Genomic DNA, 23,848 nt, shown 5'->3' with positions numbered 1-23,848 from the left:
TAGTAAAATCCATTTCAAATTTCCAAAAGGGAAAGAGAAAAACAAAATATATATCTATACAAATATAGGATCAAGGATATCAATCATACAGTCAACGATTACATATATTTTTGGTGCTCTACATGTTTCGCGTCTACGATGACGCTTCTTCAGGAGCTGATAATAATGTTCTAAATTATTCCTTCGTAAAGTGTGTCCCAAATAGGGAGATCACCGTTTCCAAAGGAGGAAGTTGGTACGATTGATTACACAAAACTCATAAAGTTTAAATCTTCAGTGTTTTAGTAAAAATTCTTGAGGCGTAAGTGAACACAAGTAAATCCGTGATGGATACTATTTAGTATCCCCTGAGCTCAGGTTGCAAAAAACGGATCAAATTCCCAATGGGTAAAGAAGGAAAGTAAAGGGGGAATCAAAGAGGCAGACTATTCGGCCCATTCACCCCTATCATATTGTTTTTTGTGTGTAAAGGATGGCCGCCATTTGAGGAACTGAATTTATTCACTCTTGATAAGAGGAGATTAAGGGGGGATATGATCAACATGTACAAATATATAAGGGGTCCATATAGTGAACTTGGTGTCGAGTTATTCACTTTACAGTCAACAAAGAGGACAAGGGGGCACTCTTTACATCTAGAGGAAAAGAGATTTTATCTCCAAATACGGAAAGGTTTCTTCACAGTAAGGCCACGTACACACGGGCGGACTGTTCGCCCAACTTTGTTTGTCAAACAGTTTCGGCAAACAGTCCGCTCAAAATTTGCATGAGCGGACTTGCCCACACACGAGCGGACTGTTTCAGCGAACTGTTTGCCAAACAGTTCGCTCAACTTTTGAAATGAACGGACTCGCCCACGTGAGGCGGAGCCAAGTCCGCCCATTTCGAGCGCGTGTACAGGTAGGCGGGGCCCGCGAAGGAGACGTCGCGGGCTCCGCCGCCTGGAATGGGCTTAAAGGGGAACCCCAACGCCGAAAAAAATCGGCGTGGGGGTCCCCCCCAAGTCCACAACAGACCCTTGTCCGAGCACGCTACCCGGCCGGCCAGGAAAGGGGGGCGAGCGAGCGCGCCCCCCCCTCCTGAGCCGTACCAGGCCGCGTGCCCTCAACATGGGGGGTGCCTTGGGGAAGGGGGGGCCGCGCGGCCCCCCCACCCCAAAGCACCTTGTCCCCATGTTGATGAGGACAAGGGCCTCTTCCCGACAACCCTGGCCGTTGGTTGTCGGGGTCTGCGGGCGGGGGGCTTATCGGAATCCGGGAGCCCCCTTTAAGAAGGGGGCCCCCGGATACCGGCCCCCCACCCTATGTGAATGAGTATGGGGTACAATGTACCCCTACCCATTCACCTGTGAAATAAAGTACAAAAAAAAACACAACACAGAGAAAAAATATTTTATTGCACAGCTCCGGGGGTCTTCCGTCTTCGGGGGTCTTCTCGCCGGACTCCTCCGCTATCTTCGTGTAGCTCTTTTACTAGCGGAGGAGCCCGGCTTTCTTCCTCCCCGCCGCCGGCCTCTTCTCCCGACTTCGGGGGTCTTGTCCCCCTCTTCGGTTCTTCTGCCGGGCCACCGCGCCTTCTTGTAGCTCTTTTACAGGCGGTGGCCCGGTCTTCTATCGCCGCTGCCTTCCGTTCTTCTGTCGCCGCCTTCGGTTCTTCTGCCGGGCCACCGCGCCTTCTTGTAGCTCTTTTACAGGCGGTGGCCCGGTCTTCTGTCGCCGCTGTCGCTGTCGCCGTCGCCGCCTTCCGTTCTTGTTCTTCTTCTTGTTCTTCTTCTTCTTCCCCAGGAGATGTTGACACGTCGCTCTCTCCGGCCGGAATGCCAGAGCCGCGCTGTGCGGTCACTTATATAGTGACAATGGGGCGGTGTCACATGGTATATGTCACATGGGTTGGTCACATGGGTTGATGTCACATGGGGACTATGACATCGTAAGGGGCGGGGTCACCATGTGACCAACCCATGTGACATATACCATGTGACACCGCCCCATTGTCACTATATAAGTGACCGCACAGCGCGGCTCTGGCATTCTGGCCGGAGAGAGCGACGTGTCAACATCTCCTGGGGAAGAAGAAGAAGAACAAGAAGAAGAACAAGAACGGAAGGCGGCGGCGGTGACGGCGGCGACAGAAGACCGGGCCACCGCCTGTAAAAGAGCTACAAGAAGGCGCGGTGGCCCGGCAGAAGAACCGAAGAGGGGGACAAGACCCCCGAAGTCGGGAGAAGAGGCCGGCGGCGGGGAGGAAGAAAGCCGGGCTCCTCCGCTAGTAAAAGAGCTACACGAAGATAGCGGAGGAGTCCGGCGAGAAGACCCCCGAAGACGGAAGACCCCCGGAGCTGTGCAATAAAATATTTTTTCTCTGTGTTGTGTTTTTTTTTGTACTTTATTTCACAGGTGAATGGGTAGGGGTACATTGTACCCCATACTCATTCACATAGGGTGGGGGGCCGGTATCCGGGGGCCCCCTTCTTAAAGGGGGCTCCCGGATTCCGATAAGCCCCCCGCCCGCAGACCCCGACAACCAACGGCCAGGGTTGTCGGGAAGAGGCCCTTGTCCTCATCAACATGGGGACAAGGTGCTTTGGGGTGGGGGGGCCGCGCGGCCCCCCCTTCCCCAAGGCACCCCCCATGTTGAGGGCACGCGGCCTGGTACGGCTCAGGAGGGGGGGCGCGCTCGCTCGCCCCCCTTTCCTGGCCGGCCGGGTAGCGTGCTCGGACAAGGGTCTGTTGTGGACTTTGGGGGAACCCCCACGCCGATTTTTTTCGGCGTTGGGGTTCCCCTTTAAGCCCATTCCAGGCGGCGGAGCCCGCGACGTCTCCGTCGCGGGCCCCGCCTACCTCGAAATGAGCAGACTTCCCTCCGAGCGGGAACAGTTTGCTCATTTCGAAAGTAGCCTACACACGGGCGGACTGTCCGCTCAAACACAGTTTCAGCGGACAGTTTTTCGGAATTTCCGAAAGACTTTGTCCGTCAAACTGTCCGCTGAAACTGTCCGCTGAAAGCCCACACACGAGCGGACTGTCCGCCCAAACACTGTTCAGCGGACAAGGTTGGGCGAACAGTCCGCCCGTGTGTACGCGGCCTAAGAGCTGTGAAGATGTGGAATAGACTCCCTGCAGAGGTTGTTCTGGCTGGCTCAGTGGATTGCTTTAAGAAGGGCCTGGATTATTTCCTAAGTGTACATAATATAACTGGGTACTAACATTTATAGGTAAAGTTGATCCTGGGAAAATCCGATTGCCTCTCGAGGGATCAGAAAGGATTTTTTTCCCCTGCTTTAGCAAATTGGATCATGCTCTGCTGGGGTTTTTTGCCTTCTTCTGGATCAACTGTGGGTATAGAATTGGGTATATGGGATTGTATGATATTATTATTATTATTTTTTTTTGTGGTTGAACTGGATGGACTTGTGTCTTTTTTCAACCTGACTAACTATGTAACTCCAAGCAAGGTACACAGCAAGGTGTAAGCTGACCACGCCAGCACTTATCTGCTTCTGTACTTGAAGTGGTCAGTTTGATTTAGGATAAAAGAAGCACTGGCAGGATCACCAGGTACTTCTCCATCAAGGCTCATATAAAAACAGAAAAGGCTGGATTTACCAGCATATACATAAAAACACAACATTTAATAGTTTGGAAGTAACTTACCCATTAAAGCATTTTTTTTTTTACTTTCAATATTTTTTTTTCAGATTTTGTATAATACAAATATTGGTAGGGTTGTGACAACACTTTTATTTTTAATTGGAGGCCATAGTTCTAATAAACATGTAGCTTTAACTACAAACAGGGTGTCTAGTTGAATTGAGAGAACCAATAAAGGATCCATTGCCTTCAGAGAGAGAAGCACTGGAAGACCACAACCACTACAAGTGGTAACTGATAGTTTTATTACATTCACCGCTTCATGCATGGGTGAATGAAAAATTACACATACTTGTACTTCATTGTCATTTTCTTGCTTGTGTGTGAAATCTTTTTCAAGTGTGTGTGTGAAATCTTTAAATTTAGCATTTTTTTAGCACTTCTACAATTCTATATATAATAGGTGTCATATATAGGCTATTATTAAATTGTATAACAGTGGTCATCATTGAACGTACAATGTGGGAGACTGATTCTGAGTGTTCTTGTAGTTGTATTTTATTACCTTAGCTGTTGTTTGTTTAGCCTGGGTCACAAAACCAGAGCAATACCTGCCAGTCTCTAAGGAAGCAGACTTCTTGTGTAATATGAGGACATACAAGTTGTTTGATTATTTCAAATTTTATAGCATCAGCCACACTTTATGGTTCTATTCCAAAAACAGTTACTCATTACATATTGTCTGGGTTTCACAGCTGTTAACTGTATCTGCGATACTATCTCTGAATTTAAAGTCCATTAGAACATACATTAAAAGAGGGTTCCCTCCCCTGAAACATCGTAGTCCTTGTTCTCTACATAATCTATTTGCACTTATCTGTGGACATGTCTACAGTATTTCTGAGGAACAAAAATGTGGTTTAAAGAGATGTGTGATTTTTAAATACATACACTGACACTAAAAAGATAAAAAGATTAATTACCTCCAGGTTTTTTTTTTCAGGGGGAACTTGGTGGAACTCGGCTCCACCACCTCTGGCTCAGACCCTTTGGTGCCTGCTCACCACAATCACTTGTAAACACAGAAGTCTGGTTTCTGTGTTTACAAATGACAGCTCTGCACTCTGTGTGTAACCCCCATGAACACTGCACTCTGTATGTAATGCAATCCTGATATATATAATGCCCCGTTAAAAACACTTTTACTGTTTGCGAAATATGACCACATCCACCATTTGATGTGATTTGGAGGTTGTGTGGGGGAGGGGTTTTGGGGGGTCGTGGTTGAGTTCCAGCACCTATTGTTTGAGAAAAAAGCCCTGATTACCTCCATGATCTGCTGGTTTTCATCCACATCTGAATTATCCTCAGGAACTGGACCTGAGATGGAATCATCAAACTCCCATAAATAAATTTCTCCATTTTCTGTAGCCATGATCAGGAGATCCATTTCATCTGAGAACACAGACCTATCCAATAAAAATCAAATTACTTTTAAATTACTCCAGATATCATGCTGAATAATTTACACATTATTGTGGTCCCCAAACAAAGACTCTCAGACCAAGAGGTGATCACATGATGAGTCCAGGTCAGCACGATGACTCACCTCTTGGGGTGATTGGGTTGAAGGACACTTGAAGACAGATGCAGTTTAGGCTCCGTTCACACAGGGGGCGACGCGAGGCGACACGACTTGCCGTGCCGCGACCTGACAAGTCGCCCCCGTTCTGTACTACGGAACTGTTCTAAGAGGAGCGACTCGAGTCGCTCCGACTTAGAAAAAAGGTTCCTGTACTACTTTTGGGCGACCTCGGGGCGACTTGCATTGACTTCTATACAGAAGTCATTTGCAAGTCGCCGCTGAGGTCTCGGCAGGTCGCGACGAGGCAAGTCGTGTCGCCTCGCATCGCCCCCTGTGTGAACCGAGCCTTACCCTCCTCTCTGTAGGTGGTACTGTGTCGCTGACTGCTCTACAGAGGGAATGGAAGATGAAAGGAACGTTGTTCCTATCAAGCCTCTGTAGGTGTCACCAGGGGAGTAGTGATCCAATTGGACGCTACAACACCGGATGACCTCTGCGGCCATCTTTGGTAATGGCAGTACTAATGCAGTTGGCACACATTCATAAGGTGGATAGGCAAGGGGCAGGATCCGTGCTGGCTATAGACAGAGCATCTTCTCCTAGGGAAGGGTTCCTAAGGAGGAGGGAGAGAATAGGGAAACCTTTGCTGGCTCCCCTATGTCTGGACTCTTTAGAGTTGGTGATAAGAATTGGCCATTGGTCTGCTCAGTACCGCCACCCTGCCAAACAGCTACCCCTCTTCAACCAGATTCTGTACCGGTAATGTAAGCCTCATCAAGATGACACTGTAAGTGCTGGGACTAAACCGCTGTGCCAATAACGTGCAGTGTTTCTGTATCTGTGATGTTTGTGTCAGTGAGATAATGTTACCATCCTGCTCTTTCAAATTTTCTCATCACTGCAGTCGAAATTGACTGTCAATTTGACCCCACTAATGATTAGAAAAACGAATGTTCTTACCTCATTACAAGGTTCTTACAATAAAAAATGTTGAACGAAATTCTGCTAGTTTATACCCAGCTAAGGATTGCTAATTTCATGGTGTATTCTGTATATAACTACTCCATTTACATAAGCACTGAAGTATGTGTACCCCACCCACAATGTAGGAACCTATGCAACACTTACAGGTGATACTCTAAGGTGACCAGATTTTGAAAATTAAATCCAGGGACGTCTTTTTTTTATTTTTTTGATTGGAAAACTATTTTATAAGCATATTTTCCTCAAATTATTTATGCAGTGTATGTAGTATGTGTTTATGGAATGATTGTATAATATATACGTTGTTTCTCACATTTCCTCCATGAGATTAAAAAAAAGATACTTAGAATTTTTTGGGATATGACTACCAAATTTTTAAAAGATAAGATAGAGAAAAAACTTGGAGATAGGGATGGTGTGGCAAAATTCTAATTCAATCCGAGCAGGGGCTGCTCCAGACAATTTTTTTTTTTGGGGTGCTATGGTGGTACTCAAGATAAAAGTGAAAGTGCTAATGCACATGTGGGCGTGGTCAGCAAGTGGAGGTTTCTTCATGACGTACAATGGTGATCAGTATGTCCTGGCCTCTGTATAATAATAAAAAGCCAAAAAATGCAGCACAACCTTGCACTTCCTTTATACAATTCTACAAATGGACTTATGATGTTCAAATAATAGTGAAACCCCCTACAGGTCTAGCTAAAGATCATCGGCTTATGCAGCAGGAGCCGCTGTATCCCTCCACAGGAAAAAAAGAGTCCTCAGCTTCCTGGCATCAGTACAGGAATTACAATTAGAATAAAATATAAAAAACACTGACACATACAAGAACTGGTATGTGAATATTGGGGGGTGCTTAAAAAATTTGCGAGAGTGCTTGAGCGCCTCCAAGCTCCTATCTGGCGCCGTCCCTGAATCTGGGGACAAAACCGAGGACAGACTTGGTCTGGGGACAGTGTCCTCATTTTGGGGACTGTCCTGGGAAACCGGGAACATCTGGTCACCCTATGACACTCATACTAACTACCCAGAGGAAACAATTAAGCAGATCATATAAAAATGTATCTGTTCCTTGATGTCCACAGACAGTATAAATATTAGCAGGGTCTTGTAACATAGCTATCAGGTGAAATTTATAAAAAATACAGGAAAATGTAAGTAACGTAATAATGTAAGGCTGAAGTAAGGAAGGAAAAAATACTGTGTCCAACCAGTTTTGATTATACCATAATACCAAAAATAAAGGGAGAGGCCTGTAGAAATCAGGGTGGCGGTATTATAGTTTTATAATGGCTTATAATGGCTTGCATTAGTAAATTAGAAAGGACTAGTGAATGTTTAGGAACAATGGGGAGCATTTGTGATAAAATGTAGTGGAGGGAGGGGGCAAATTTACATCAAAATCATATTTATAAACACAGGACATGGAAGCAAGTAGAGATCAACCGAGAAGAGGTATCTACTTCAGTGATTTCCAGCTTCCGGGGGATTGGCCAGGTATGGTACATAAATAGTTACATTGGTCCACGCTGGACCAAAATTACTATGCATAAAATAGCCATACCTGGAATTCGTCTTTAAATCTTCCGTCATAAGCTGTACCTGCAGGTTACTCTCTTTTATAGCCCTCTAAAGTACACAGAGCAGATGATAATTCTCAGATTCCAGGAGGAAGGTGTTTGGGATCTAATATCACACACTGTACAGCACAGAATGGAGCTGAGTGTAATCTGAGACATGAGTGAATGGACACCCTAACCTCTCTGCACAGTCTAACTGGGAGACATGCACTTTTGAGGTTGCCAATCACATGATAGCAGAGGAAGGAGGGTTCAACCAGAATCCACACTGCTATGTGCTCAGGACTGAGGCAAGTACACACTACCTGAGGATATGCTTTGTTAATTTTTTTATTTCAGAAGTTTACAACAACTTTAAAAGAATCCTAAACTCATGCACAACTAATTGCATGATGGTTTCACCCTTGAAAACAGAATATTTGAGATTTTACACTTACTTTGTGTATCCGTAGCACTTCATGATACTAGTTCTCCCATTATTGAGCATTGTGCCTCTTCTCGGTATCCCAGCTGTTCCTGGCCGTTGAAGCCTTGACTGTGGTCTCTTGTTCTGGTTTGTTGTTTGTTTCTGTTGTAAGCAACGCAACCCCCTCCACTCAGGCCTGCTGTCCTCCATGTGATATGACTCTTTGCTTTAAAGAATGCACACTTATAATGTCATAACCTAATCACACACACAGACACCATCAAATTCCTGATGACACATTTTGGGCTTAATTATAAAAACAGGACAAATTTCTAGGGTACTGTACAAACTGCACTACTCCATTTCTTTAGAACAGTCAAGACAGTCGGAAAGGATTGCTAATTCCTCCAGGCTTTGGTATTTTAATGCTGCAATAGTAAAACTAAAAAAAAAAAAAAAAAAAAATATATATATATATATATATATATATATATATATAAATTTCTGCTTACCAGTCCTTAAATGTTGTGGTTGTACTCGTTTTCTTTTGTTAGGCTATTCTGCTTTATTTTTAGCTGGTTGTTTGTACAGTAAGATTGTTATTTTTTTTAACTTCCTAAAACAGGCCAAGTTGTCCAGCAAATATGTGTGCAAAAAACAAATACCACTGAGGTACTTAAAATGATCAGGTTTTATTCATTTATGTAAAAATCCTTATCCCAAAAGAAAAAAAAAAACTGTTGCTGTAAATGCTTGAAAAGTGTTAGTGGGAGATTGGCTTTAATTTGTTAGTGAAGTCAATCTAAATCTGCTAGTGCATCAAAAGCAGGCCATAGATTATGTGATTTACAATTTCCGATCAGACCTTGTTCTGCAACATCAGTCAGACATTGGTCAGACATCAGAAAGACTTTAATGAACAGGATCCAATATGAGATGAGTGCAACTTGGGTCTAGTATGGATTTGGGTTTTTTTTTTCAATAGATTTTGAAGTGCTAACATTGCCTCTGAGCACAAGTCGCATGGCACAAGTCGGATCAGTTAAGATGGTGATCCGACTTGGATACGACTTACATTCATTTCTATGCACTGAAATCTGACAGAAGTCTGACTAAATTAGTGCAGGAACCTTTTCCAAAGTCAGACCAACACAAGTCGGACCAGCTAAGACATTTTTCATAGGGAAGCATTGATTGTTACATGTCATGCGACTTGTGCTCTCAAAGTCGGAGCGATTGTCGCACCAGTGTAAACCAGGCCTTAGACTACCCTCTCCTCAGATAATCAGTACTGCTGTCCAACAGTGGCTTTTTTGCTTCTCCAGTGCAGTGGAAACACCGTAATGCCGCGTACACATGGTTGGACTTTCCGACGTAAAATGTGCGACCAGAGCTTGTTGTCGGAAATTCCGTCCGTGTGTAGCTTCATCGGCAGTCTCCATCGGAATTTCCGTCGCACAAAATTTGAGAACTGGTTCTCAAATTTTCTGACAGCAAAATCAGTTTGTGTAAATTCCGAGCGTGTGTACAGAATTCTGATGGAAAAAGTGCCACGGGTGCTCAGAATCAAGCAGAAGAGCCGCACTGCCTATTGAACTTAATTTTTCTCAGCTCATCTTAAGTGTTGTACGTCACCCCGTTCTTTACTTTTTTGGAATTTCTGACAAGATTTGTGTGATCGTGTGTATGCAAGACAAGTTTGAGCCAACATCAGTCGGAAAAAATCCATAGATTTTGTTGTCCAATCGTGTGTACGCGGCATTAGACAGGAAATATGTTACGGCCAGATTAACAGGTCAAAATAAAGGGGAAAAAAAGCCTAAAAAGGAAAAATGCTGGAAACATTTAATGAATAATAAGCTGCAATACATTAAAAAAAATGTTTGTGTTTGATAATGCTTTACAAAAATGCTAAATAATTGCTTTAGTGAATTAAAACTTTTTGGGCTTACTTTATGAGGAAGTATAAAATGAGAGAAAGTATATGCAACAAGTGCAGCAAGTGCCGCCCCTTGGACTTTTAAGACAGACATGGGAGTAACAGAGTAATAAAATATAAAATGCAATATCTTTTGCAACTCAGGTCAGTTATTTCAGTTTAGTATAATCAGATCAGTTAAGAGATGAAATCTTTGTGTGGGTTACTGCTCTTTGCGGATCATTTTGTTTTAAATATTAAATATGATATTTATGTGTGTAAATTTAAATATTAAGCATTAATAAATGCAAGCCTTACAAATACTGGTTTGGGAGAAGAGTCCTGTCGGGTCCAGTTATTTGTAATAAGTATGAGCACCAATGAGATCTGTCTATATATACAGTGCATTTTGAAAGTATTTACAGCGCCTCACTTTTTCTACATTTTGTTATGTTAGAGCCTTATTCCGAAATGGATTAAATTCATAATTTTCCTCAAAATTCTACAAACAATACCCCATAATGACAATGTGAAAGATGTTTTTTTTAAATCTTTGGCATTTATTAAAAATAAAAAAACGAAAAAATAACATGTTCATAAGTATTCCCAGCCTTTGCCATGACACTCAAATTTGAGCTCAGGTGCATCCTGTTTTGACTGATCAACCTTCGAGATGTTTCTACAACTTGACCTGTGGCAAATTCAGTTGATTGGACATGATTTGGAAAGGCACACACCTGTCTATATAAGGTCCCTCAAGCCATGAAGTCCAAGAAACTACCTGTAGACCTCTGAGACAGGATTGTACACAGAAAAATTTTACCAGCATTGAAGGTCGCAATGAGTACAGTGGTCTCCATTACCCGAAAATGGAAGACGTTTGGAACCCACCAGGACTTTTCCTAGAGTGGGCCACCCAGACAAACTGAGTGATTGGGGTAGAAGGGCCTTAGTCAGGGAGATGACCAAGAATGAAATGGTCACTATGACAGAGTTCCAGCATTTCTCTGTGGAGACAGGAGAACCTTCCTAGAAAAACAACCATCTTTGCAGCACTCCACCAATCAGGCCTGTATGGTAGAATGGCCAGACGGAAGCAACTCTACAGTAAAAGGAACATGACAGGAGTTTGCCAAAAGACACCTAAATGACTCTCAGACCAGAAACAAAATTCTCTAGTCTGATGAAGCAAAGATTTGAACTCTTTGGCCTGGATGGCAAGCGTCATGTCTGGAGGAAACCAGGCACCGCTCATCACCTGGTCAATACCATCCCTACAGTGAAGCATAGTGGTGGCAGCATCATGTCGTGGGGATGTTTTTCAGCAGCTGGAAATGGGATACTAGTCAGGATCGAGGGAAAGATGAATGCAGTAATGAAAACGAGTGGCCCAGCCAAAGCCCAGACTTCAACCTGACTGAACATCTCTGGAGAGATGTGAAAATGGTTGTGCACCGACACTCCCCATCCAACCTGATGGAGCTTGAGAGGTCCTGCAAAGACGAAACTGCACAAAAATAGGTGTGCCAAGCTTGTAGCATCATATTCAAAAAGATTTCAGGCTGTAATTGGTGCCAAAGGTGCTTCAACAAAGTATTGAGCAAAGGCTGTGAATACTTATGTACATGCCATTTTTTAAATTATTTTACTTTTTATAAATTTGCAAAGATGTCAAATAAAAATTTTTCAGGTTGTCATTATGGGGTATTGTTTGTAGAATTTTGAGATACATAATGAATTGAATCCATTTTGAAATAAGGCTGTAACATAACAAAATATAGAAAAAGTGAAGCGTTGTGTATACTTTCCAGATGCACTGTATATCTGGTCTGCCACCAGTCAACATTTTTTTGCTATGCTAAGTGCCATATGTTTTTAGGTTTTCTGATCATTGTAAAATTGCATTTATTGCAGCTTTCTGTATACAATAAGCTATGAAACATCTTAAAAACTACAGATGCACTCCGGTATGTGACTAATTACTATCAACGGCTTTGTTTATCCATTTACAGTATAAATAAAAAGATCCCTTTTAACGAAGGCTTAAGAAAAATCTTTGCAGACTGGTCTATTGCACAAACAGTTTAAGGACCACCAATCGTAATCTCTCATTACAAGTGCACACATCAGCTGCTCAAATAAACAGGCAGCTTTGTATACTATATTGTCAAAAGTATTGGGACATATGCCTTTACACGCACATGAACTTTAATGGCATCCCAGTCTTAGTCCGTAGGGTTCAATATTGAGTTGGCCCACCCTTTGCAGCTGCAACAGCTTTGACTCTTCTGTAAAGGCTGTCCACAAGGTTTAGGAGTGTTTCTATGGGAATGTTTGTCTGACCTACAAAGGGTGGGCCAACTCAATATTGAACTCTACGGAATAAGACTGGGATGCCATTAAAGTTCATGTGTGTGTAAAGGCAGGCGTCCCCATACATTTGACAATATAGTGTATATAACATGTAGCACAGGAGATGCGGATCTTCTACCCCAGCCACTTGCCAAATTATGGCATTGTCCTGCAGATCATAAACATAAAATCGGAAGAATTGGCTATTTTTATGTTTTATAATGTGTATATGTATGTCTCATTGGCTAATAGTAATTATTATTTCATTCTGTGCATACCTGTAAACACATCCAGAGGAATCATTTTTTTTCCATTTCTCCACCTTGCCACTGCTATCCCCAGTGAAAAGAAGAAGACATTTTTTTCCAGCTGAAAAATAGTGATATAACACGACATCCTTTGTTTAGTAATTTCTTAAATACTGTATTTACTTTCTGTACTCTCTATAGCAGCGATGGCGAACCTTGGCAACCCAGATGTTTGGGAATTACATTTCCCATGATGCTCCACTACACTGCAGAGTGCATGAGCATCATGGGAAATGTAGTTTCAAAACATCTGGGGTGCCAAGGTTCACTATCTTTGGCCTCATGCACACTGGGCTTTTGCCCAACTGCAATCTGCTTCTGGCAGGTGAAAAGCAGCTTAAAACATGCACCTAAAGACACGTTTAAGTGCGTTTAGGTGCGCAAGGCATTTTCGGTGTTCATTCCATTGACCAGAATATTAATTTATTTTGACCATTGGAATGAATGAATACTCAAGCTCTAAACACACCTAGAATTAATGTGTGTTTACATGTGTTTACAGTCTTTTAGGCAAGACAAGTATGTTTTCTGCTCAAACTCTTCTCTCTTGAACGCACAGGTGATGTTTTTTTTCAGCCTTTAAATGCTCCTCTTCAATAAGCCTGTAAACTCCTATGTGTCCATGGACACATAGGGGGTTATTTACTAAAGGAAAATCCACTTTGCACTGAAAGTGCACTTGGAAGTAAAGTCGCTGTAGATCTGAAGGAAAATAAAAAACAGTATTTTAGCTTGCCCATGATTGGATGATAAAATCAGCAGAGCTTCCACTCGTTTCAGATCTACCCTTTAGATTTACAGCGGCTGCACTTCCAAGTGCATCTTCAGTGCAAAGTGTATTTGCCTTTTGTAAATAACCCCCATAGACTAACATAGAGGGGTGTTTAAAGGCTAAAAAATGTATGTTTTTTGCATCCTGTGTGCATGAGGCCTATGAATGTGCCAGGTAACTTGGTACTGAGGCCCAAATGCTTAAGCTGATAAAATAATGAGCTGTGGTAAATCAGTTGAATCAATGAGAAATAAATACATAAGAGGGTAGTAATTTGAACTATTAAGAAATAAAGCTCACTGTGCTGAATAGCTGAAATCAGTACGGTTGGTAAGATTTACTGTATACTGTCCATGCAAAAAAGGGAGAAAAGCTGGTGCCATGGAAGTTGGCTAAAACATTGCTTTATTAATGCAGGTAAACAACAGTCAAAAAGTCCAAATTTTTTGGCCATCGGGCTTTAACCACTTCAACCACGGAAGGATTTACCCCTTTAATGACCAGGCCATTTTTTGCCGTGTCGTGCGATGCTGTACCCAAAAAAAATGATGTCCTTTTTTCCCACAAATAGAGCTTTCTTTTGGTGGTATTTGACTACCTCTGTGGTTTTTATTTTTTTGCGCTATAAACAAAAAACCCTGACAATTAAAAAAAACAAAAAAAAAACAGTATTTTTTACTTTCTGCTATAATACATATCCCAAAAAAAAAAATATAAAAAAAATGTATTCGTCAGTTTAGGCCGATATGTATTTTGTTACATATTTTTGGTAAAAAAATGACTGACGTGACTTATTCATTCCTTGAAAAAGTCGCATGACATGTGACGCAACACGTATGAGGAGTCAGTGACGAGGATCAGTGAGGCTGGTGTCAGCAATAGATGAGCGGTTTGTGTTTGTAACACGCTCTAGCTGGCTGATTATTTTTTACCTGGAAGTGTAGTGATTAATTATTACGTTTATTGGGAGTTTACTAAGAATATCAGCACTTTAGCACATATTTGATCAATTATTAAGCACTTAGCACTTTATTATATTATTATTAAGCACTACTACTTTTATAGGAAATTGAGCATATTGTGCATTAGATTACTATTGGCTATTTTAAGCATTTAGCACTTTATGTTTGCAAATTGGGCACAGTCACTTTTATAATTATTGTCATGTTGTCTATTTTGCACTACTGATGCACTAGGTGGGAAGTTAATTAGAGCGCATCATTTGGAATTCTCAATCAATATTTGTAGCGTTGGATCACTTTGATATGATCGCAGCTTAATTATTTAGTAATTTCTCAGCCTTTGAGTTTTTTTAATCAATTTTTTCGCTTTAGTATTTTTTTATCACTACTCCGTTATCTTTACCTTCCCTCTCCGAGACAAACCCCATCTGGTCTGCATGTATCCATTCAGACATTAACTTTTTTAACCACTTGAGGTCCGGGCCATAGCCAAATGATGGCTACAGCGCAGACCTCAAATTCCGGGAGGCCGTCATAGGACGTCCTCCCCTGTGTGCGCTCCCTGCGTGCGTCACTTAGACTCGGGTGATCACCGATCCGAGTAAGGGGCCGGTCCCAGCCCCTTACCATTTGATCAGCTGTCAGCCAATAACAGCTGATCACATGATGTAAACAAAAGCTCGTAATCGTTTTTTTTTCCTCGCGCTGACAGTGTGAGAATAAAAAGCCGATCACCGGCTTATGTTAAAGGGACATTGGTCCCGAAGAGGAAGGATCACAGGCACCTCATCTGTGCCAATGAGTACCCTCTGCCAGTGCCACCTGTTATTGCCACCTGCCAGTGCTCACAGTGCCCACCAGTGCCACCTATCAATGCCCACAAGTGCCACCTATCAATGCCTATAAGTGCCAAATATCAATGCCCACAAGTGCCACCTAACAAAGCTCACCAGTGGTGCCAATCAGTGCCACCTATCAGTGTAAGCAATCAGTGCCCATTATTGCCACCCATCAGTGCCCATCACTGCCACCCATCACTGTCACCTATAGGTGCCCATCACTGCTGCCTCATCAGCGTACATCAATGAAGGAGAAAAATTACCTGTTTTCAAAATTGTATGACAAAATATAAAAAAGATATAATTTTTTTTTAAATTCAGTCTTTTTCTAAACAAAAAATAAAAACCGCAGAGGTGATTAAATACCACCAAAAGAAAGCTCTATTTGTGGGGAAAAAATTATAAAAATGTAATTTGGGTACAGTGTTGTATGACCATGCAATTGTCATTCAAAGTGTGACAGCGCTGAAAGCCGAAAAATTGGTCTGGACAGGAGGGGTTTAAGTGCCCAGTAAGCAAGTGGTTAATCTGGTGGCCAGAACCTTTGCATATAACTTTGTATCTACATTCAATGATGGAAGGTCTGTAACTAGAACATAGTGTTGCATCTTTTCCTTCTTTAGGAATCACAGTGACGTATGCCCTCGGCGATTCTTCCCTCAACTAATTTCCTTCTTTAACCCAGTTCGTTATGAGCATAATTTGGGGATTAATTCATCTTAAAATTTTTTATAATACTTAATCGTCATCCCGTCAGGTCCTGGACTCTTCCCTGATGCTGTACTTTTTAAAGTCCTATGCATTTCTTCATATGTTATTGGGTCTTCTAATGCCGCGTACACTCGAGCGGACTTTTCAACATCCAAAGTCCGAAGGACTGAGTCCGTCAGACTATCCGATCGTGTGTGGGCTGCAACGGATTTTTGACTCGCCAAAGTCCGAAGGACTTTAGAATATGGAACATGCTTCAAATTTTTCCGAAGGAACTCCGCCGGACTCGGTCCCCTTCGAAAAATCCGCTCGTGTGTATGCTACTCCGACGGACTAAAACCGACGCTAGGGCAGCTATTGGCTACTGGCTATGAACTTCCTTATTCGAGCCGAGTCGTACGTCATCACATTCGAATCCATCGGAGTTTAGTGTGATCGTGTGTGGCCAAGTCCGCTCAGCCGAAAAGTCTGTCAGAACTCCGTCGGAATTCCAGCAGAACTCCGACGGAACTCCTTCGGAAGTCTGTTGGACATAAGTCCTCTCGTGTGTACGGGGCTTTAGGCCTGCAACTTTCCTGCTGAAACTTTGGGTAGATAGACCCTTTTAGATATTCCTGTATCTTTTGTTTTCTTTTTAATCCTTCTTCTAACCCCCCCCCTTTTTGTCTCACTCTATATAGGGAACTATAGAAGCTATGAAATGCTCTGGTGATTTCTGTAGTTCAGTGTATGATTTCCCCTTTCTTATTTACATTTTCTCAATATAATTTATCTTTTTTTTTTCTTTAATAATTTTGCCGGGTTTATTTCCCCACTTATATCTTTCTTTAGCTACTCTATTAAATACCTGTCTTGTTTCTTCTTCCATTAGTTCTTTTAACTTATCTCTTTTTTATAACCAGGGCCTGTTGAGTCTCTTTTTTTTTAATGTTTTTTGTTCTAATTCATATATTTCTGCTATTAAATTGTTTTTCTTATTTATTATTACCTTTCTTTTTCTTAGAGCCTATTGATATTATAGTTCCCCTTATATAGGCCTTATGGGCTTTCCAAAATTGTCGCTTCCGACACCTCCAGGGATTTATTCTGTATAAAATAATTCTCTCTTTATTTTTTTCCTCTACTTCCTCATCCTGTATCAGATCTTCATTTAATCTCCACGTCTTTATGCTCTCTTGGGTATTAATGCTCTTCAATTTCATTACTACAAGGGCATGGTCTGAATTTGTAGTTATTTCTATAGATACTTTTTCTACTGATTCTAGCAGTCTTTGATCTACCAGTATGTAGTCTAGTCTGGAGTATGTCCCATGCACAGAGGAATGAAAGTAATAGTCCCTCTCCGATGTAAAATTCTCCATACATATACTATTTGAAATTGGAACATCTTTTCCTTACTTGTCCTAATTGATATTCTTCAGTCCCCTGTGCAAAGGACGTACTATCCATTCATTGGCCCAAACAGAAATTCAGATAACCAGCTACTATTAACACCCCTTTTTAAAACTCTCTTAATTTTCTCAATATTCCTTTAAAATACCTTTTCGGGTTCTTATTAGGACAATAGATATTTGCAGGGTCTACCCTCAACTTTGAAATGTATTTCGCTAGCTATTCCAATTGACACTCCTTTAGCTCTCTTGGTTGGGAAATCCCCATAGTACCATTTAAGATGTCTGAGATATAATTTTAAGTTTGAGCCTCCTATAAAAAGACTATGCTTGCACAGTATCTTTCAATCTCTTTTCAAATGTTATATCTTTTTATATTCAAGTCCCTTACCTTGTATGTTAGGAAGTTTCAGTTCTTCATTTTGTTTTTATTTCCCCCTCACCTCTCTCTAATATATTCCTTATTCCTTAGTCGCCCGTACCCCTACTAAATTGGGCAGGGGGCGCTGATGGAACAAATTGAGACCCTGCAAGATATAAGGGATTGTAGACCTTTGAACAGAACAACTTCATAATCCTTAACACTTTTTCCCTGTTTACCCATCTTTTTTCTACCCCAGTACCCTCCCCCATATCCCCACTCCTCCCTGCCAAACATTCCCATAGACACACTCCTAAACCTTGTGGACAGCCTTCCCAGAAGAATTGAAGCTGTTGTAGCTGCAAAGGGTGGGCCAACTCAATATTAAACCCTATGGACTAAGACTGGGATGCCATTAAAGTTAATGTGCAAGTAAAGGCAGGCGCCCCAATACTTTTGGCAATATAGCTCCAGATTGGCCTTGTGTCACAGACTGTCATTATTATTTGTATTACCCAATCACTTATTGAATTATTTGTGTTCACTAATCATATATATTTTTTGTTTTTCACATCATTGAACACTTGATATATTACCAATTGCATGCTTTTAGTGCTCTTTTTTTTGCCAGCACCCCTTTTTCTTGGTCATGTGACCCTTGGGGTTAAAGACGTGATTTAGCCTACACAATTTAAGCTTTGTGTCACTTATTTGTTAGCCATGATTAAGGCCTGATGGCTAAAATTGGCATTTTTGACTGTTGTTACCCTGCATTAATAAAACAATGTTTTAGCCGTCTTCCATAGCACCAGCCTTTCTCTCTTTTTTCATGGATGGCTCATGGAGGTTTGCGGAGACTTTCCAGCCTGAGTGCCATGTTCTCGAGGCTGGCCAGGCATTATAAAGGAGGTAGTAGCTTGGATCCCCCCATTCCAGTACTGTATATTGTAGCTTACTGCACAATGGTATTAATTGCTCCCCAGTGTTTACCATGCTTGTTTCCAAATAAGACGCACTGTCTGTCAACCACTATGATTCACAGGTATGGATAGCAATCGAAAACCAGAGGTTCATCTTGCTTTATGGCTCAAAAGCTGCCCCAAGTCATCCAAGCTGACTGGCTAAGATTGTAATGTATTGGAAATCGAATGCTACTTACTATATGACAGACATTCCAGAGGGTTTTTGCTATGCAATACAGCAACACAGCCTATCTTGTGATATTTCCACACTATAACTTGATTATTCTTAGTGGATCCTAAAAAAAAAGATAAAACATATTTACTCTCATATTTATACATTTTTAATTAGGACTATAATCTAAGAGAATGCCATCTTCAGCTTCTAGAATGTGTCCATATTATGTATTAGTGATAGGGGCACAACATAATACTACGTCATACGTCAGTGTAAGAAAAGATACAGTGGGATTGATTTACTAAAGAAAAGAGGCTATTCAGTTGAAAAAGTTAATGTTCACTTACAATGGTGGATGGTGCTCAATATTTTTTTGGGTGCCGTAGACCAATGCCACCCCCCTTACTGCGGGAGACGGATGGGAAGGCGGCGATCAGAGGTAGATGACAAAGATCCGGGGTAGGGCTGTTGCTCCTCGCTCCAGCTACTCCTTGCTCCGGGGGCCATTGCTTCTCCACCCGGCTGAACAGGAAGTGGGTCCTGAGACCCAATTGGACGGGAATCCTAAGATTGGCTTCCTGATTGCCCGGGAGGAGAATCAGGAAGACAATTCGCTATTGGCACACAACTGGGTGGGCACAGGGCGCAGTGCTCTGCTCCCCGATCCCACCCTTTTTGAAGCCAAATAGAACCTCAGGCTCTAATCATGTGCTTAAAAAAAATCCCATTGAAATCAATGCGTCTGGCACCCTGCATGTAGATTAGGGGCCGAGTGCCCTAATGGAGCAGTCGACATTGGCTGACCCTATGCTCTCTCCACCAGTCCAATGTACTGTAACTAACCACGTGCTTAAAAAAAAAAAAACATTGAAATCTATGCCTCCGGTACCCTGCATGTCGATTAGAGGGCCGGGCGCATGGATTAGGGGTGCGGTGCCTCTGCGCCCTGTATGGATGGGCCGCCACTGTTCACTTACCTTAAAGTAAAACTAAACTCTACAAAAAAAGCTGACAAGTAGGATTTTTATGACAGAGAAGACTCTATTGGTCTTTTCTGTCAAAGCCGCTTCTCCTTGTCTGTTAGCGCTGATATACAAAAAGTGCTTACGGCATCACTATGTGCCGTGATGATGTGACTCCTGTCCGCATGCAGGGGAGTGATGTTGTTGCGGCCCAACCAGTCAAGCAGCCGTACAGGGGACAAAGGGAACTTAAAAATAACAACAGAGATTTTAACTTGCACATGATTGGATTATTAACTTAAACAGAGCTTCACCTTTTCAAATGTACAGATACATTGACTTTAATAGATCAATCCCATTATGCTTCTGTTTCTTTGCCACTTGGATTATTTTATAAAGGAAACTAATGTATCACTGTAGTGTTTATGTGACCATACATTTTTGATTTTCACAATATTTTGTATTTAATGCCTGCCATTATTTTGTCTTGGATTTAATCCATGCTAAATGTATTTAAACAGTACAAAACATAAAACATACTGATAAGATGATACCCTTTCCCAGCAGCCACAGGTTCTAAAAATGTTTTTACGTCTTCTGTGTGTTGTCAGTGTTGTGCAGAAGTTTCCCATTGACGTCTATAGGGCCATCTCCTGAGTGTCTCCAGCATTGCTACACGTCCCTATAGAAGTCTATGGGGAATCACTTTACAGGCTTAGCAAAATGTATGGGGTTGTGATGTTAACATACCTCTTGGTTGGGGCTACCAGACAAGGTAAGTATACACAAGGAAAGGGGGAAGGTAGTTTGGGTCAGGAAAAGGTAGCAAAAAGGATAAGTGCAGGTTGTTTGAAAAGTTACTTTGTTGTATACATTGATAAAACTTGTTGGGGAAAACAGCACACATAAAACTGCAATTTATAGATAAGGCTCGTATTGTATGACTAGTTGTTGTCGAGAGACTGTCTCTGGCTCTCTGGCTATGAATGACAATTGTTTTTGCTTTGGCGAATGGCATCAATACCATTGAGGAGTTGAACCCCAGAGCACTAGGTAGCAGTATGAGGGATTACTTGTTTGTGAAAGTAATCTTAAAATATAATTATTTTATGTAACTCACCAATCACATGACTTGTCTCAGGTAGACATACCAGCTGCTTTATTTGTGGGCCTTGTTCTTGGCTTTGAAAAGTATCCATAAATTCAGATATCTGAAAAGAAAACAAGTATAACTCATAGAAATGTTTTGAGAGGGTCAATCATTTTATTTGGTTCTGTTGTAATGATTTGATGTCAAGTTCTATAGTTGAATAACCAAGCAGGACATATATGGTCGTATTCTGTAAAGCAAGGTAGTTAGCAATGGTAATGTATGTGCAAAGCTGCATCAGATCTTAGGAATTTTAGTTCACTGAAGGCAGATCAGAAAAAGATAAATTGTAGTTAGCTGCTATGGATTACTACAATTCACACTTTGCTCTTTGCCTTACTGAATAAGTGCGAAAAAATCCTTTAAAGAGGAAGCAAACTCTTCCACTCTGATGCTTCTTTTCATTTAGTCTATTATAATAAGTAATTATCAAACTAGAGCCACTGTAATCCAGCCCAAATCGCATATTACTTACTGTTTAAAGAAACTTTAAAAAACTTGTTTCCAAGGGTAAGGCAGCACCATCTTAAGTATTGTTTTCTGAGTCCTCAGTGGAGTGTCCACCCTTACATTGAGAACTTCCTGTATTTTTAATCAAGCCTCCTTCTCAATCCAACATTTCTATGGCAGCCCTACTTCCCTGTTCATAGCTGACTTGTTTTATTTCATAGTATTTACTTGCGCTGATTATCTAGTGTTTGCCTGTGTGAATCTTATCAGCTTCAGCTGATAAGACTGCAGTAATGCTGTCCCATGCCCTGCTTTACACTGCATGTGATGTCACATGGAGTGTAGGAGGAAGCTCTGAGTGATTATGAAGATTTGGCGATTTCTGGGATTTGCGTAGTGTGCTGTAGGAAGTCCTGATAACAGATAGACAAGCACATAGAGAATGTGCCGTAAATCAGGGGAGATCTGGGCATGCTCAGTGACATTATTCTAAAGAACAAAAAGGATTACAACAATACTAAGCAAGTAAGGAGATATCTACAAGCAGTGCTCATTAGGGTTTTTTATGCTGATTTACATGGGAAAAAGTAGTGGGGGAGAGTTTACAACCACTTTAAAAAAGACTTTCCAAGGCCATATTTGCAAGCTCAAGGAACTTTAAATGAGAGAAGCTTTCCTGAGAAGCCTCAAAGTAGTTTAGTATAAAATAATAAGCAGCTAATTGGTAAGATGTTGAGTTGCACCATCCTGGCTGATTATTTAGGGACCATAAGCAGGGGTTTTCCACTTCCACTTCTTGATTTGTATACAAATCAATCCTATAACATCACTTTTTAAATGGTTTAGATGCAATATTTTGTTATTTATACAAATTAAAATTAAAATAATTATGACATCATTTATTGTGAACCTGGAGCTATCAATATACATGGAATTATGGCTTTACTAAAGCATTTCTTCTAACAAAAGTGAAGACAATATCACTTACTACGTCCCCAGATCGTGGGTCCAGAACAAGTGGTTGACTGTTCCCACTGGTAATCCACACTGCCTTCACCGATGCCACGTAACACATACCAGTGATTTCACCTGAAAACTGGCGAAGCCTCTGGATTAGCTGACCATCTTGTGACCAAACCCCAACTGTGCGGTCAAAAGATCCTGTCAAAAACCTGGTAAAAATGATTGGTATTATGAGTTAGGGAAAATTATGTAAATTATAAATTTAATTTATAACAGATTATGGATTTCGAATATTTCATTGTACAGCTGTGTTTTTTTTTTTGTATTGTTTGAAGGCCATCATACAGGGCACTTCAAATATATGCACCTACCTTGTACACTCCCGGTCACGGATGAGTAGAAGGTGAGTGATTCCTGCATCATGAGCACGGAAATTACAATTGACGGCTCTAAGACAAATCTTTTCTGGGGTCTGATATGTGTCCAATATCAAAAACTTTCTGTCGTATCTAAAAAAAAAAAAAAAATACTTTATGCTTTATACTTTAAATTATGATAATGTCATAATTTTACATAAACAAAATATTCTACATGAATTAAATATGCATCCAATCATGTGCAATAAGAGTTTCCATTGTTAATGAGACTTAGGAGAAAAAGGTTGTTCTAGGACAGCCTTTCTCAGCCTTTTCAACACAGAGGAACCCTTGAAATAGTTCTCCGGTCTCGGGGAACCCCTGCTAAAAATTAGAAATCTACAACTCATGATACATTAGTGTGATGATCAGTGGGAAGAATGGTCCTTACACTTGTGGTCATTGGGAAGAATTACCTCCTTACAGATAGCTAAAAAGATCAATGGTGTCAGTGGGAACTTATCTGAGAGGCAGAAATTGCCCAATGCTGAAGGAACCCCTAGCAACCTCTGGAGGAACCCTAGGGTTCCACGGAACCCTGGTTGAGAATCACTGTTCTAGGACCATCTCAGTAGGCAGTAGGCCACCTCCTGGACTATTTGAATGGAACATTTAATAAACTTGCATGCTCAAGGAGCTTTGTATGTTTTTAAATTTTTGTCAGTTCCACAGTGTGTTTTTTTTGAGACAGCACAAAAAAAGCTTTTGCAATGTTTGCAGTCTATGTGCTGCTTGTACTATCTATGCTTTAAAGATCAGTTCCCTTTTGTTTCACTTCTTGTTAGTTGCAACAGTTATCTACAATTGCTAGCCAGCTTATAATATCTCTTGGGGGCCCTGGGGGAGACAACTGTCCCTGGTCTTCCAGTTTATCCAAACTACTAGAGTTTTTGCAAGGTAGTTCCCCTTTCAGTGTTGTTTATTGGTTTAGAGTATTTTAGGTTACAGAGAAAGCCATAGGAAAAGTAAGACTGTGTTTGAGGGTGCAGAGATAGGCACTCCAGTGGGATA

The 23,848-nt window shown here is 41.4% G+C and overlaps 1 protein-coding gene across 2 annotated transcripts in view; it reads right to left on the bottom strand.

The window, feature by feature from the left end:
* Window positions 1-23,848, bottom strand: part of LOC143963034 (uncharacterized) — an 83,627-nt gene that overhangs the window by 28,282 nt on the left and 31,497 nt on the right. For both annotated transcript variants that reach the window (XM_077472581.1, XM_077472582.1), the window contains exons 5-11: window positions 22,793-22,930; window positions 22,447-22,630; window positions 20,979-21,069; window positions 18,919-19,017; window positions 12,694-12,784; window positions 8,177-8,371; window positions 4,918-5,059 (exon numbers count right to left, since the gene is read on the bottom strand). In XM_077472581.1, coding sequence (XP_077328707.1) covers window positions 4,918-5,059; window positions 8,177-8,371; window positions 12,694-12,784; window positions 18,919-19,017; window positions 20,979-21,069; window positions 22,447-22,630; window positions 22,793-22,930 — 940 coding nt within the window. The remainder of the gene's footprint in view (window positions 1-4,917; window positions 5,060-8,176; window positions 8,372-12,693; window positions 12,785-18,918; window positions 19,018-20,978; window positions 21,070-22,446; window positions 22,631-22,792; window positions 22,931-23,848) is intronic.

Source organism: Lithobates pipiens, unplaced genomic scaffold, assembly GCF_037356315.1.
Source record: "Lithobates pipiens isolate NorthernLeopardFrog02 unplaced genomic scaffold, aLitPip1_a1.2 Scaffold_8, whole genome shotgun sequence".
NCBI classification, from domain to species: Eukaryota; Metazoa; Chordata; class Amphibia; order Anura; family Ranidae; genus Lithobates; species Lithobates pipiens.
The sequence above is the reverse complement of the archived record's forward strand: the minus strand, read 5'-3'. Positions and strand labels throughout refer to the sequence as shown.